This window comes from Globicephala melas, chromosome 6 (genome assembly GCF_963455315.2).
Source record: "Globicephala melas chromosome 6, mGloMel1.2, whole genome shotgun sequence".
Taxonomy (NCBI): Eukaryota; Metazoa; Chordata; class Mammalia; order Artiodactyla; family Delphinidae; genus Globicephala; species Globicephala melas.
Window position 1 is genome coordinate 64960449 of NC_083319.1, and position 16429 is coordinate 64976877.

Sequence of the window (16429 nt, forward strand, 5' to 3'; positions counted from 1 at the left end):
ACTAAATTTTACGTAATATGACGCACCTGTTGACTTGAAAATTTCACTTTCGGATTGTTATCTATCTCCCATAAACCTTCATTAAAGCCTTTTCGTTTATTTGGTTTGCCGTACTTTTCCTTATTTTCTGAGTAAGGAAATATGTCCTTTGGGCCTAAAAAAGCACTAAAACAGGAGGGGGGGGGAAATGTGAGTGTAAAGCAATCTCAAATATAAGTGATTAAATAGCACTACCCTATGAACGCAATTATCAAAAATTCTTAATCTAAAACGCATTAAAAATCATACATAAATTAAAGGTAGTCACAAATAATATTTAATTCCAAATGCTTTTATTAAATTCAGTCACAAACTCCTAGATCCATAATCCTAATTGAAAAAAAAAACACACACAAATTGCACGACAATGTCAATGTACTGAATGCCACTAAACTGCACACTTAAAAATGGTAAAATGGTAAATTTTGCTATAATTTTACAGATTTTACTATAAAAATGCATAAAAATGAAAAAAGAGTGTCACAAGACTGCATTAATCTATACATTTAAATGCATTCTAAATATAGTTTTACTACAAAGTAGTTTGGAATATACAACTCAAAACATTGTCAATAAGGTATATTATATGTATATTTTAATATTTGTATATACATACATGTAGATTTTTAGAAAATAAGTATGTTAAGACTTTTACTTTATTCAATGAGGGAATCAGATGTTGTAACTGCTTTGTTCATTTATATATATATATATATATACACACACACATATATATTAGAGTCAATTCTTGTATTCATGGTAATTATATTCTATAATGATGAACACCATGAACACTGAATTAAGGAATACTGTACCACTGCTCCAGGGTAAATACAGGGTAGGTTCCTCTGGTCACAACATTTTTTCAACCAATCAGTACATAACATTGTTTTATGTGTTTCTGTTTAAAGACACCTTATTTAATATACACTGGTAATTCATTAACACTGAACTTAGAGCCAACAGCTTACATAACACATATTTTCTCCATAAGGCAAAGCACAGGCTTCTTGCACTTAGGAACACCAAATGGCACTTCAAGTACTACATTTGGGTGCTATTATAAACGGCAAAATGACCACGAAAAAGCACAAAAATACAAAAGCCGTGGCACTACACAGACTGCAAAAAGGACACTTGTTTACAATATGAGAGCTGAAACAAGGTAAAGCATGGCCTTGGTTCAGCCTCAGCTAGGAATGTGTGCGTCAAGTTACTCAAATTTTTTGCCATTTCACACACAGACATGACCATGAAGGCACCACAGGTATTGATTTGGGATTATAAATACATTTTAGTGAGCAGGCAAATTAATAAATATGGAACCCGTGAATGATGACAACTATTTTTTTGTGTGTATATATACATATATATTTAGATATAATCCCCAAAACAGCCCCATTATATATCTCCCTATGTCAGTCAGTTCTGTGGAAGTCTGTCAATCCTATAAAGGTAGATGCAGAGAATGTACCAGTTTTTTGCTATAATGGCTGATATATATGTATTCTCCAAAGCAAGAGGAAAATCAAATTACTACTCATTTCCTCTAAAATATGCTACAATTTAAGATTATTAATTACTAATTATCTATCACAAATTCCATATCTGCTGAAATTCTTTAAGAATTAGGGACCTAATGACTATAGCTCACATTCCAGTTTAGAATATTTTAAAAGGCTTTAAGATAAAATTTCAATAAAAAAGAGACTTAGGGCTCTACTTAAATATAATCAAATGCATATAAGTCAGCTTTATTATTTAAATTCTGCAATTTATAAATACTCAAAGTATCCATGTATTTTAACTGCACATCAGTTAAGGCACATTTAAATCATCATTGCTATATGATTGCATTTGATCTAAAAATTCAGACTTTTACTAGGCATCATTCATTCCTACCCATAATCTAAAATTAGAAAATTTAACACATTTAGTTAAAACAGTAAAGCAATTCCTCCTGCATAATCAGCTTCAAATTCCAAGTAGATGACTCGAGTTAAAAACACCATCAAAAATAAAACATACTTCTAGTTAGAGCAAAGCAACTCTCTCTCCTAAAACCCCATAACTCATAAGGCTAAAGATGACAAGGGGCATTATCAACAGGTTTGAAAGCTGGGAAGAGTAAGAAAGTTGGATACTAAACAGCAATATAGAAGAAAGCGAGCCAGTACCCTAATTTATAGTTCAAAATCCCCAAAGGGTTCAAAACTGGTGGCATCAGGAACTTGAAGAAGTGGAAGGGACCTTAAATACTTAATAAAATTGCAGAAAAATGTCGTAAAACTTCAAACATGGGTCATTTTTAGATATGATTCTAAACCAAAAAAGTATTCAAAAGAGAAAACTGATTCTACCATGTTATTTAGCATATAAAGGTTTGACAGTTCAATTTATATAATTTTTCCTTCCCCAAAATAGGCAGTCCTCACTTTGTATGACAATGAGAGAACACAAAATTGACTGTGCAAGGCAATCTTACTGAACAATGGGAAAAATTACAATTGTTCCAAAACCTTCAAAAATTGTCAAAACACTAAATGCACTATTACTGACAGTGTGTAAGGAAATTTTAAATATAGTAAAACTAATACTAATTATTTAGTACACTGTAATTTAAAACATTAGAAACACTGAGATTAAAGTGTTTCATGTCTTTGTAAAAAACTTAATAGTTTTAACAGTGCTTGCCCCTTCTGATCACATAACTTATGACACGGAGTAAGCATATTTTCTATGCCTAAGGCAATGTGTCATACTCCTTTCTAAATCTGATCAGTTTCTAACATTTTGTCTTTTGTATTTTCAATGTTATGGCATATCTTTAATGCTTTTTGTTGGTGTCACTTCCTCTGAGACATCTTCATCCTTTTTATTACAACCACTTTCCTCATTTATGTTGATAAGCTTGCCTTCCCTAAGCTGCTCTGGCTGTGTATCTAGTCTCCCAATATACAGCACATCTACATTCACAAGGTTATTATTCACAAGGCTATTTATTCTATAACTGCATTTACATTCAATTCAAATTTCACTTCTGGCATTATCAGTTTCTTTGTTGGCCGATTCCCCATCTTGTTTTTTCTTTAAATGTAACCTGGGTGGGTATATCATTGAAAGACAAAGAGGCAACAACACTACTACACATTGTGCTATATATGCTTGAAGTGAGAAACAGATGCACACTGACCAATCACCAAGAAACTTCAAAAAAAAGTGACATGCTATGCATCTGTTATTTACATCTTGATTTGTGGACTGAAGAACTAGCAACAAATTTTGTAGTCTACATAGTTACAGTTAGTATTCCAGAGTAAGTGAAATTTGAAACATTGTTGCGGGGACTGGCGCTGTTTACCTAAACCATGGTGACCAAAATTTAAACATACTAGAACTATGCAAAGCTAAGGAATGCCTGTATCCTTCTCTCCTCTTCATGCTTTGACTTTAAATTCTACTTTTATCAGACAGCAATGGTCCCATTCTTGCTTTCTTTGTGACATTATATTGTTACCTGGCCGTGACTTGTTTGAGCCTTGTCTCAGAAAATACGACACAGGTAGTTTAATAGGATTAATCCAATCAAAAGGTCTTAACAGAGAATTCTATTCACATAGTGTAGTCACTTATATTTGGTCTTATTCATACCACCTTGTTTTACATATACATTTTTATTACACTTGGTTAACCTTTATTCTTAATTTTGCAGAATAGGTTTTAAAAAACTTCTCTCCCTGCTCCTCCTCCAGTCAGGTTTTCAAGCACTACTTTCTATTATTTTACTATTATGTTCATATTATAAGTCATACTTAAATTTACATGTTTATCAATATACCAAAAATTAAATAACTATGCCTTTCCAACTGAGAGAAGACCTTTGCAAATCTAAATAATTCATGTTATATATAGATGGTTAAAAAAATATTCACACATGGGCTTCCCTGGTGGCGCAGTGGTTGAGAGTCTGCCTGCCAATGCAGGGGACACGGGTTCGTGCCCCAGTCCGGGAAGATCCCACATGCCGCAGAGCGGCTGGGCACATGAGCCATGGCTGCTGAGCCTGCGCGTCCAGAGCCTGTGCTCCGCAACGGGAGATACCACAACAGTGAGAGGCCCGCGTACCGCAAAAAAAAAAAAAAAAAAAAAAATTCACACATGAAAAGATGCTGAGTGTCATTAGCTATCAGTGAAATGTAAATCAAAACCAGAATAAGATACTACCTTCACACCCAATAAAAAAGACAATAACAAGTCTTGGCAAAGATATAGAGAAATTAGAATCTTCACACATAGCTAACAGAAATATAAAATGGTGCACAGCTGATTTGAAAAGTCTTGCAGGGACTTCCCTGGTGGTCCAGTGGCTAAGACTCCACACTCCCAATGCAGGGGGCCTGGGTTTGATCCTTGGTCAGAGAACTAGATCCCACATGCCACAATTAAAGATCCCACGTCCCGCAACTAAGAGCTAGCAAAGCCAACAAATAAACCAAAAAACAAACAAAAAAAAAGCCAGGCAATTCCTCAAAAGATTAAACACAGTTACCATGTGACCCAGGAATTCCACTCCTACAGAAAAGACATGTCCACACAAAAACTTGCTCACAAATGTTCATAGCAGCATTATTTATATTTGTCCAAAGTAAAAACAATCCAAATATCAACTGATGAATGGATAAATACAGACCAATACAATGGAATATTTGGCAATACTGTAAAGACAAAGTACATGCTACAAAATATAGATGAACCTTGAAAACATTATGCTAGGGCTTCCCTGGTGGCGCAGTCGTTGAGGGTCCGCCTGCCGATGCAGGGGACACGGGTTCGTGCCCCGGTCCGGGAGGATCCCACGTGCCACGGAGCGGCTGGGCCTGTGAGCTGTGGCCGCTGGGCCTGCACGTCCGGAGCCTGTGCTCCGCGGCGGGAGAGGCCACAGCAGTGAGAGGCCCGCGTACCGCAAACAAAAACAAAAACATTATGCTAAGTTAAAAGAAAAAAAGGTCATTAAAGACCTCATATTGTATAGTTCAATTTATATGAAATGCTCAGAACAGGCAGTGATTAGTGGTTCCGTATGGCAAGACAGGAGGGAGAAAGGAGAAATGCAAAGTATCTGCTAATGCGTACAGGGTCTGTTTTTGGGATGATGGAGATGTTCTAAAACTGTGCTAATGTCTACACTACTCTCTGGATATACTAAGATCTACTGAATTGTACGTTTTAACTGGATTAATTGTTTGGGATATGAATTACATCTCAACAAAGCTGTTAAAATATTTTTCAGTGAATACCACATCCCATCAAAGAAAACAAAAATGATCCAGAATTTTACCAACTACAGATAGCCACTGTTTTCACCCACTTGTTTGTTGCATATATACAGATATAAACATGTCATTTTAATGGATATGATGCATACTCATCCATAAATACTTTCTCAAATTATAATGAACATGTTTTCATGTCAACAATTACTTAACAGCTAAATATTATTTCATTGAATAGCTTTCCCAAAATTTATCTATTGTTGGACCATTTTCTGTATCAAATTTTCTATTATAAAATGCAGCTACAGTAAATAATGTATTGCTCAATCTTTTCACGTATCTTCCTAATAAATTCTAATTAGAACTGCTGGCTCAAATGATATGCTCAAGACTACAGAGCTCCTTAATGAGACTCAAAAAACTATGGTGGATGAAAAAAGAATCCTCTCATGTTGTCACCACAAAAAAAGAAATGACTAATTAAGGGACCTAATGGAAATGTTAGCTAATGCTATGGTGGCAGGTAATCATATTGCAATATATAAATATATCAAATCATGGTGGTAATATTGCAATATATAAGTGTATCAAAATCAACACACCTTAAACTTATACAATATATATCAACTACATTTCAATTTAAAAAAAGAAGAAAACACATACACACACAAAGAATCCTCCCCAGGGATGCAATCCCACAGGTTTGGTACACAGGGCGCAGATTAGTTTTTAAACAGCCAGCACTAGTCCCCAAGGGCACAACCTTATGTGGCTGTGGCTCTGATTCATTCTTCAAAGCATTCCATTTTTAAATGACATATAAATCTCAAAGAAAATATACTAAGACAGTAACAGGTTTAGGGGTTGTTTCTAAAAAATAGTAGTAAAAATGACTGTTTCCTTTGTAGAGAACTCTTTTAACATTGTTTTTAAAATTTTTACAATGAAAAGATATACATTAATTCAAAGTATATTACCCACCAAATTCCAGCGCTGAAAGGAACACTTAGGGATCACCAAGATCCTCCTTTTAAAGATTAGAAAACTGAAGGCCAGAAAGATTAACTGACACAGGCAAGGTTATCTAGCTATTAAACAGCATAGCCTCCACTCTGTACAATGTTCCCTTAAAAAGGTTTCAGGGTTTCCTATAACCACTGTAATATAGTCTTTGAAATATCTACTAATAAACTATTGATGTTATATCCCTATACGTATGAACTCATTCCAAATACCAATGTCAAAGCCCACAAGGATCAAAGCTCATGTAAAATGTCCATTAACTACAGTACTAATGTTATAATTGTCAAGCAACTTAAAGCCTGCAAGTGTGTTTCCTATGTGGCCTATGCCTGAAGACCGTAAGTGTGTTCCTGTGTATCCCAATTTTCACAGAATGTAAGTAAACAGAAAAGCAGTTCTCTCTCTAAAGTCACTTTTTGGAAACAATGTACATACCCATGAAAACATACACATATATGTCTCACAAAACTCAGTTATCACATACCTAGAACCTTTCCTTTAAAGCAAACCAAAGTTGCATATAAAAAATGGCATGCGAATGCTTATCAGAGCTAAAGACATGAAGCTCAAAACTCATTTAACTGTTGCCAAGTCATATTATAATGCAGAAACGTCTACCTTTTAAAACATTGATTCTAACTTGCTGTTTCATTTCTCTATTATTATTAATCACAAAATAGGAAACATACTGTTTTAAACTAGATTTTATAACAGCACACACTATTTTATAATAGAAGATGATGCAACAGACAACTGATACATCTACTATGTGCCACGAACCTGACAGTATAGAGATGAAAAAACAGTTCCTCTCATTATATAAGGCTCATGAGAAACCGTACAAGCCCCTCACCAACACATACAGTGATGTCTGTAGTACAGAAACTGTATAGAAAAACTAGTGTAGAAGAAAATAAAATCCTATCCTTATGATTCATTTCTTTATTCCTTTCTTGTGGACAGGTTATACCAAAAAACCGACCAACAAGCAGTACCTCCCCCATTCACCTTCACTCCTAAAACTGTACATTAGGCAGGTTTTGAAACAGCCTGTGATGGATATTTTTAAGGTTCCTAGAACTGTGCATCTAACATCTTTGAATTAAGACAAGAGCAGTAAGGAGATAAAAGCGGCAAAAACACCATCTTCATTTAAAATTTTCTGACTTTAGAGAAATAAATAGACCTTAGATGAGAGTATTCCCTCAATTAGCAATGGTAATTAGTCAGCAAAACTCAAACTGTACTGCAAACAATTTAATAAACACAAGTATTAGTCGTGAAAAAATAATATGCAACATTACCTTTAACTATTAATAGCTGACATATGCTTAGTGTTTAATACATGCCAAGCACTGTTCTAAGCATCTTTCATGTAGTATCTTGTTTGCACCTCAAATTCTGAGGTCGAATATTTTATTATTCCCATTTTACAAGTAAGGAAGGGAAGGACACAAGGCTAGGTAACCTGCCATACAGCAGGTCATACAGCAGATATATGGCAGGATTCAAAGACAGCCTTACGATCAGTTGTCTTAAAAACTATACAAATGCTAGCTAATGGACAGCAAATTCATAATCCATAAATGATTTTATCTAGGTCATAAAGCTGTCAATCTCTCACCAAACATTTATTTAACAGCTACTATGTGCCAGGCACTTAAGCAAATGATGACAAACAAGATAGACAAGGTACCTGCTCTCCAAGCTTTTCACTTGGGTGAAGGAAAAGAAAAAAATTTCAGTCATCAGTGCAATGGAGAAAAAGCACAAAAAGGAGGATTTGAGCTAAGATCTAAATGACTGAAAATCTGAAGACATACCTTTCCCAACAGAGAAAACAGCCAAGAAGGACTTGAGACAAGATGAAATATATTTGTGTAACAGTGAAAAAACGTGATGAGGTTGGAAAGGTAAACATAGACTAGTTCATATAGGGTCTCATAAATAGCATTTGTTGACAAAACTTCGGAGTTTTGTCTGTAATAAGGCAGCCATTGACGGGTTTTGGACAGAGAAATGACATGATCTGACTGGAATATCAAGTTCACTTTGACTATACATTAAGAGTGAAAACTGAGACAAAGATAGGATTAGGGGGTTTCCCTGGTGGCGCAGTGGTTAAGAATCCGCCTGCCAACGCAGGGGACATGGGTTCGAGCCCTGCCCCGGGAAGATCCCACATGCCGCGGAGCAAATAAGCCCGTGCACCACAACTACCGAGCCTGCGCTCTAGAGCCCGCAAGCCACACTACAGAAGCCCGCACGCCACAACTACTGAAGGCTGCGTGCCTAGAGCCCATGCTCCGCCAACGAGAGAAGCCACTGCAATGAGAAGCCCGCGCACCACAATGAAGAGTAGCCCCCACTTGCCGCAACTAGAGAATGCCCGCGCACAACAACAAAGACCCAATGCAGCCAAAAATAAATAAATAAATTTATTTAAAAAAAAAAAGATAGGAGTAGGACACTATTTCTGAAACTAACTGCAGTATGAACTTAAGTGGTAGTAGAAGAGATGGAAAAAAGATCAGAATGCACATTAAAGGAAAAGAACAAGACTTGCTAACTGACTAGATGTGGGGAGAAAGGGAAAAGACTGTAATAGGAAATCAAGGCTGACACCACGATTTTTGCCTCCAGCAAAGCACTGCATCCTTGTCTCATTTACTAAGAATCTGTTTTGAATATATTAGTTTTAAGATACCTAGTAGACCATCATGTTTGGTATAATAAGGGCTCATTGTTATCTAATATTCAAAACTTGGCTGGATGAATTTACTGTGAAAGGTATAAAACACTATGAAAAGTCAGATGGTTGCAAGTCAGGAAAATAATGCAATTACAAAAGGATTCTGCTCCAAATTAACAATTAAAAAACTTAATCTATAAATAAGCTATGAATAAGTACAGTTTTCTAAATTGCCATTTCTTCTTCTATGTTCTTCCTTTCCCATCTCCCTAACTACAGGCTGTTAGAATAAACTCCCATTTAAACAAATTCCAAATTGAAAGGTTCACAAAACTGCCCTCCCAACGTTTGAGGGAGGGGAAAGGCAAATAATCAGTGAGATCTAGTTTCTAAAAATCAACCTTAAATACCAAAAAGTTAAGTCACCAGGCCAATAGATACAACAGCACCGCCTTTCCAAAGGTAATGGTGTACTTATGAGATCACTAATGCACAAAAATTACAAGTGCATTTTGAAGTGAAAATTTACTATCGTTAGCTTAATTTTTTTTTTAATTTATTTTTTATTTTTGGCTGCACTGGGTCTCTGTTGCTGCACCCGGGTTTTTCTCTAGTTCAGGCGAGCAGGGGCTACTCTTTGCTGCGGTGCACCGGCTTCTCATTGCGGTGGCCTCCCTTGTCGTGGAGCGCCGGTTCTAGAGCGCAAGCTCAGTAGTTGTGGCTCACGGACTTAGTTGTTCCGTGGCATGTGGGATCTTCCCAGACCAGGGCTCGAACCCATGTCCCTGCATTGGCAGGCGGATTCTTAACCACTGTGCCACCAGGGAAGCCCCATTAGCTTAATTTTAAAGTTATACTTTAATTTCCTGAATATATTCTAATTCTTGAATATTAGTAATTCACTGTCTTCATTAACCACTTAATACCACTGTTTTGTTATTAACCAAACAATGCTTATGAAAATTTAATTATTTGGTGTAGTCTGTTCTGATGTATAATTCACAGATATTTACAACATAAAAATCCTCATTTTTAAATGTTGGGGAAGGGATGATCATTCTTCTAAATTTAGCATAAAAATTAACTATGTGTTCTATGGTACTATAAGCATACATAAAAATTCTAGGGAACGTCTATTCACTTTACTCTGATAAAGTGTTCCCAAACTTCACGGGCACCAGAAGTATCTGGAAGGCTAGTTAGAACAGACTGCTGGGCCCCAAACCTCAGCTTCTGGTTCAAGTAAGGTCCAAGAATTTGCATGCCTACTATCTGAAGTTCCCATGTGCTGTTCCCATATGGGGTGCAGCTTGACCTGGTACCACACTTTGAAAACCCCTACTCATATAGAGAGTACACAGTTTTTCATTAAAAGAGACCTTTCTCTATTAAATTTATGGAAGAGTTTTAAACAGATTATCCCAGAGAATCAGAAACTCATCATTTTTTTACAAATTGAATTTTTATATTCAGAGAATATACCTGGATCCAACTCAAAGTAATTACGGTGAAGGCCAATACAATTCTGGACTCAAAACTATATTTTAAAGCAGATAATTACATGGCATTGTACGATATCATTAATATGAATGGGGCAACTAGGCCCGTGAGCCACAACTACTGAGCCTGCGCGTCTGGAGCCTGTGCTCTGCAAAAAGAGGCCGCGATAGTGAGAGGCCCGCGCACCGTGACGAAGGGTGGCCCCCGCTTGCCACAACTGGAGAAAGCCCTCGCACAGAAACGAAGACCCAACACAACAAAAATAAATTAATTAATTAATATGAAGTGTCCAGAATTGGCAAAAATAGACAGTGAACTAGTGGGTATCCTGGGCTGGAGGGGGAGGGAATGAAGAGTGACTGCTAATGGTTATGGAAATAAATATACTAAAATCCACTGAATTATATACTTTAACAAGTGAACTTTATGATGTAAAGTACATATTAATAAAGCTATTTCTTAAAATTATGTGAAAGTTCATACAGTAGCTAAGCAACATTAAACCAATGTTGCCACTGTACACATTCTAAGGAATACATAATTCTAATTAGAGTACCCCCAGTTTTATTTCACCTGATCCCAGGTAAACAAGTCTACTTTACCAAAATTATTGCAAATTCTAAACTTAAAGTTCAAAATCAACGAGATTATATACAACTTGTAAGGCTATTAAAATACAGACACATAGTATATTATTTTTCAAAACTAATGAGATAGGCCCTGGAGTAATCCTCTGTACCCAGAAGTAACAGTTCAATATTCTACTGGAAATTTTTTTTTTTTTGCAATTTTTGAAAAATTAATTTGCTTCACCAAATCAGTTCTCTGCCCACAAATCCACCAGGGGCAGCAGAGCAGTAACAGTGGCTCTCAGGACCATATAAATACACACAGAAGGAACTATCCAGATTTCTTCTCACCTTTCCCACAATATACCATTTGTGTGGCTAAAATCAAAGCCTAAAATAGGGTGCCAGACTGTCATGAAAAGCACTAATTATACTAAATATGAATACTGAATGCCTTGTTAAAACTTCCCTTACATATTTTCATCCATCAGTTATTCTTCTGATTGATGAGAGGACCAATGTACATCTTTCTTTTATGATTAAGGACATCCATTTCAATAAAAGTTCAATCTACAGTGTCTAATTTTTCTACCATAAAAATACATTTTAAAAGGAAACTTGAAGATTTTTTTCCAAGTTCAAAGATGATTTTAACATCTCCTGTAACTTTATTTTCTCTCTGAATTAATCTCTACTTGTTTTTCATTATATGCCTAATGAACGTGCTAAATTAACTCTGATTTGCTTTTAGAGCTAAAAGGACTTACGTCTCATGAGTTCCAAAAAAGAAAATGGGTAGTTTGTTTGTGGGTGGTTTTACAGCTCCATCAGGAACTTCATCTACCTAAAAAAAAGATCAGAAAAATTAAAATCTTTTAAATCATACGCACCTAAACACATCAGAATAAACTGAAAACAGGACATCCAAAAGGGATCTGCTATAAAATGGACCAGTTCTACAGGTCCACAATCCCTTACCTCCAGTTCTGAAACCCAAGAAGCTCTGAAAACCAATTATTTCTCTCAAAACTCATTTGGTAGCAAAACCTGGATTGACACTGAAGCTATTCCATCATTTCTTTTATCCACCTAGCATTTCTAGTGATGCTTCTCCACAGAAATATCGTGTTAGATTACCATGTGCCATCCCAGACCCTACTAGGAGCAAGATATATGGCATATGTACCATCATTACCTTTCTAAAATCCCGAAGTTTGAATTTTTAAACACATCTGGCCCTAAGAATTCCAGATAAGAGAGTCTGAACCTATTCAAAAATTTTAAATTCTATTTCCACAGGGAGGCTATCCAAATATAGGAGACATTAACAAGTTTAAAACAGTATTTCTCCAAGTCTGAAACACATATTCTGAAAAGATCTTAGACCTACATGGCTGAATCACATGAGGTTACCTTACCTGTTCCTTTTCCATTTCTCTTTTAATACTTTAATACTTCTAATTAAGTAAGGAAGAAAGTATCAGGTACTGTTATGTCTAACACATCTGTAATACTTGATACTTTTGCTTACCAGAGTTAAGGCCATCAGGCAGTAGTATCTGGCCGGAATTTAACATTTCTACTTCATTATTTATTTATTTAAACTTCATAATAATATTTCTATTTCAGAACTTTCATAATTTCAAAGACACTTTAATTTAAAAAATCAGCTGACTATTAAGAAGGGAACAGACCACCAGCAGACCTATGGCGCTCCACATGCATTATCATGTTTAAGAGAAGACCATGAGGGTGATGTTGGCAATCTGAAGGTTTCAGACATCAATAAGAATCGTTAGCACCCAACACCCTTGGGAACTTAACTTCCCCACCTATATGAAGATTATACTGTCTTTTCGGCTTTGTGACAAATTGTTAAATTGTGAAAATCCTTAGAGGCCTTAAGATAAGGGATATATTTGTCACCTCAGCTCATATGCTTTCTGCCAGCAAACAGCTTTAAAAGTTTATGCAAATATCTAGCACCTAAAGAGTTTAATAAATGCTAGGCAATTTTTTAAAGTTGACTTTAAAAACAATTACTACTGGTACAGGATTACAAGAACGTACAAGACTTAAAAAGTAATGAAGCCTGGATACACAGAAAGAAAGCATTAAAATCAAAAGTGGAACAATGATTGTCACCTTCACAGCTGAGACCTTAAATACATATTTAAACTCTCTAAAGCAAAGACTTAGAATTCGTAAGATTGGAGAGAAGATAGAAAAAGGAACATAATTCTTAGACACAGACAATATCAAAACTAAGTTCAACTGCTTCTAAGAAAAAAAGGGAAAAGGAAAGAGACTAAAATTTCCCATTTCAATCCAAATTAAAATGTTAAATATAGAATTTATTAAAGAAAGAAAGAAAATACTCTGGTCCTCCTAAGGCTACTCTAGGTTTGCTTTTATTAGCATTCTTAGTCACCTAACAGACTGCAGCATGTAGGGAAGATGATTTAGAAGAGTAGATAATTTTTAAAACATTTTCATTTGGTTTTTAACTGCACTGTCGCATAGAAATCTGAATAAAGATGTACCCCATATGCTCGGATTTTATAACACCTCAAAATAAATGATGCTAAAACCACAAAAAAGTATTTTGCAGGGGCCTTAAACCTGCTCAGTTTCCCTATGCTCTTTACTTAAACATGAAGTAAGGTGTTTTTTAGCATATGATTTATGTACTAAGGATTGGGAGGGTGTGTAATAAGGAAATTCAGTTTGTATCTATTTCTCTGGAAAAGCTTACAAACTACCTGGAGGTCAAAGAATGCCCATAAGAGTTAAAATAAAAGGTTATCGCAAAGGAAATAAAGTATCAAATATACAGACGAATTATGATTAAGGATTGTTTCAATAAGACTCCACTGAAAAGGTAGATTTAATAGACTAGGGAAAAAAAAAATCTTTCCAGGCTGGGGAAGGAAACCAGTAAACCTGAGTCTGTAAAGAGCTGGATGGGAAAAATTAAGAAACAGTGAATATTTTATACTTGGATAGCACTCAGCAACTCACTCCATGATTCTCTGTAACCAATGGTTACTCTTCCTCCCAACTGACATAATTAAAACTACAGGATTTAATTATCTTTAAGAAATACAGCCCTCAATGAAGAGTAAATTAGTGGAAATTACAACTTTAGACTACCTCATGTTTATATTTAAGAAGGACCTTGAGCTTACTAATCTAATTGAGCTCAACATTTGCTAGGTTCTATCACTACCTTAGAACCTGAGTCCTACCATAACCTAAAAGATCTTTTTCTGAAAATGGTACTTAGGTATTTTAGACAGTCTCAATTCCTAAATGTTACAAAAAACCCTCAGTCCTTAATCACCTCTCTGCACTACATGTGAACCCAGGAATATGGGTCTACTCCTCCTTTTGCCTGTGGGAAACAATCAAAGAGGTAAAACAACTTCTTCAAGGTCATAAGGCAAACTTCACCAATAAAAACGTGAAAATAAACTTTCTAGACGTTCCGTGATGCTACCTTATTGTAAAATTTTCAAGAATATCCAGTCCTCTATCGTATTAAACAAGTCAATCCAGAAGGTCTCATCAACCATAAAACAGGAAAGAATACCTATGTTAATTTAATCACGTAGAACTCTTTAACACCCAATAGTGGGCATAGATTTCACTGGTATTTTGCATTTTACTCAAAGTTAAGAAAATGCCTGTTCCCTTAATTTTTAAACACAAAATCCATACTTGATTATTTTCACCTACAATGGAACACTAATGGCATCACCTTGAAATATTTCATATTAAGAAAACCTGCCAAAGTCTGTCAAAAACAAACCACAGGAAAATACCTAAGTATGTATAAACACCTGAATTTTTAAATTACATGGAAGATTAGTGGGCAAAAAACTAAAATAAAAGGTCAGGTTACAAATGAGACTAAGTGAAAGCGAGGGAGAGAAGGACACGAGAAAAAAAAATTAAGAGAAGAGGGTATAGGAAGTAGGCCTCTGAGGAATGTAGCACCGCTAAACGCGAAGGCTAAAAATCACTTACTCGAGCTGGCCAATGAGGGTAACCTTTCATCTTGGCGAAGATGAGGTCCCCAGGTTTGAAATCGCGAGTCATGTTTCGGGGCCGAGGCCGGGGGTCCGAGCACAGGGAGGAGGTGTGACGGTGCGGACTGCGAGGGGATGCGGGAAGGCGGACGGCAGCCGAGGCTCCCGCGGCGGCGGGAGGGGGAGGATGCCTCGGGGTGTCCCGACGCGCCTGCGAGGGAGAGCATGGAGGGCGGTTAAAGCTCAGAAACCCAAAGGGAGGGGCCGTAAGGGAGGGACGGGGGAAGGGGAGGAGGGGGGGAGGGGTGGGGAGGGGGTGGGAGAGTGAGGGGAGAGCCGCCTCCCGCCTCCCGCGCCAGTGCGCGGCCTCCGCAGCCCGAGAGCTAGCCCTCCAGGCTTCGCAAGGTCCACCGCTCGACGACCGAAAAGACGCCACCACCTGAGGCAGAGATGCTTCTCAGCCCCGAATTCCCCTTTCTTCCGCCCCATCTTTCCTCTGGCTTTTTTCTCCCAAGCTTAAGCCCCAAGAGGGTGGGGGGTCGGGGGGAAGAAAAAGATGGCAAAAGGCAAGGGAACGTTCCCCTCCCAGCCACACACGGCCTCTCCCCCAGCCTTCTTCCCTACGATCGCAGCCCCGGGCCGAACCTCTGCTCCCGGGCGGGCCGCGGCCACTTCCCCGCTACAGCCAGGAGTGAGGCCACCGGAGGGGGGGGGCGGGGCGAGTCCCCGCCGCCCGCTCACCTGCCGGGGCCGCGGGCGCTGAGGCTGCGGTGGCGGGCCGGCCGCCTCTGCCCGCGTCCACGCAAGCCACCTGCGCCACCAGCTGCCGCAGAGGCGTCTCAACGTCTCCGAATAGCAACCGCGCCGCCGCCGCCGCCGCCGTCGCTGCGCTGCTCCCGCGCGGCTCCCGCTCCGCGCCCGCTAGCACTGGGGCGGGACCAACTGCTAGACGACGGAGGGGGGATAACGCAACACCCGCTGAAGGTATGTGGCTTCGAAACGGGACTTCAGGAGATCCTAGATCCCCAAGTTCGCTTTTTCCTAACAGGTGCAGCCTGATGGAGAGAGATAAGAGTGAGAAGGAACAAAGAAGGGGGAGCAAACAGCTTGGCCCGTTGTGGCTCCCCCCTGCGGTTTGCGGAGTGGTCGGGCCCGGCCCGCCCCTGCTGGCTGCTCTGCGTGTGTGTATTTGTATGTGTACTGTATGTAAAAGGCGGGGAGGGAGGAAACGATTGTTGTGGACGGGGTTTGGGGGCGGGTATACGGGCCTCCAGCCCTTGGCTGTGTGTTGGAGAGAATCTG

At 38.0% G+C, this 16429-nt stretch overlaps 1 protein-coding gene across 5 annotated transcripts in view; it reads right to left on the reverse strand.

Annotated features, from left to right (window-relative positions):
- Positions 1-16028, reverse strand: part of PSIP1 (PC4 and SRSF1 interacting protein 1) — a 38617-nt gene extending 22589 nt beyond the window's left edge. For 4 of the 5 annotated variants that reach the window (XM_030840618.2, XM_030840622.3, XM_030840619.3 and 1 more), the window contains exons 1-4: positions 15869-16028; positions 15126-15338; positions 11864-11940; positions 27-165 (exon numbers count right to left, since the gene is read on the reverse strand). In XM_030840618.2, coding sequence (XP_030696478.1) covers positions 27-165; positions 11864-11940; positions 15126-15197 — 288 coding nt within the window. In that variant the 5' untranslated portion in view covers positions 15198-15338; positions 15869-16028. Of the gene's footprint in view, positions 1-26; positions 166-11863; positions 11941-15125; positions 15339-15772 lie in introns of all 5 variants that reach the window. The other variant, XM_060300953.2, reaches the window with a different exon arrangement.
- Positions 16029-16429: the final 401 nt, after the last annotated feature.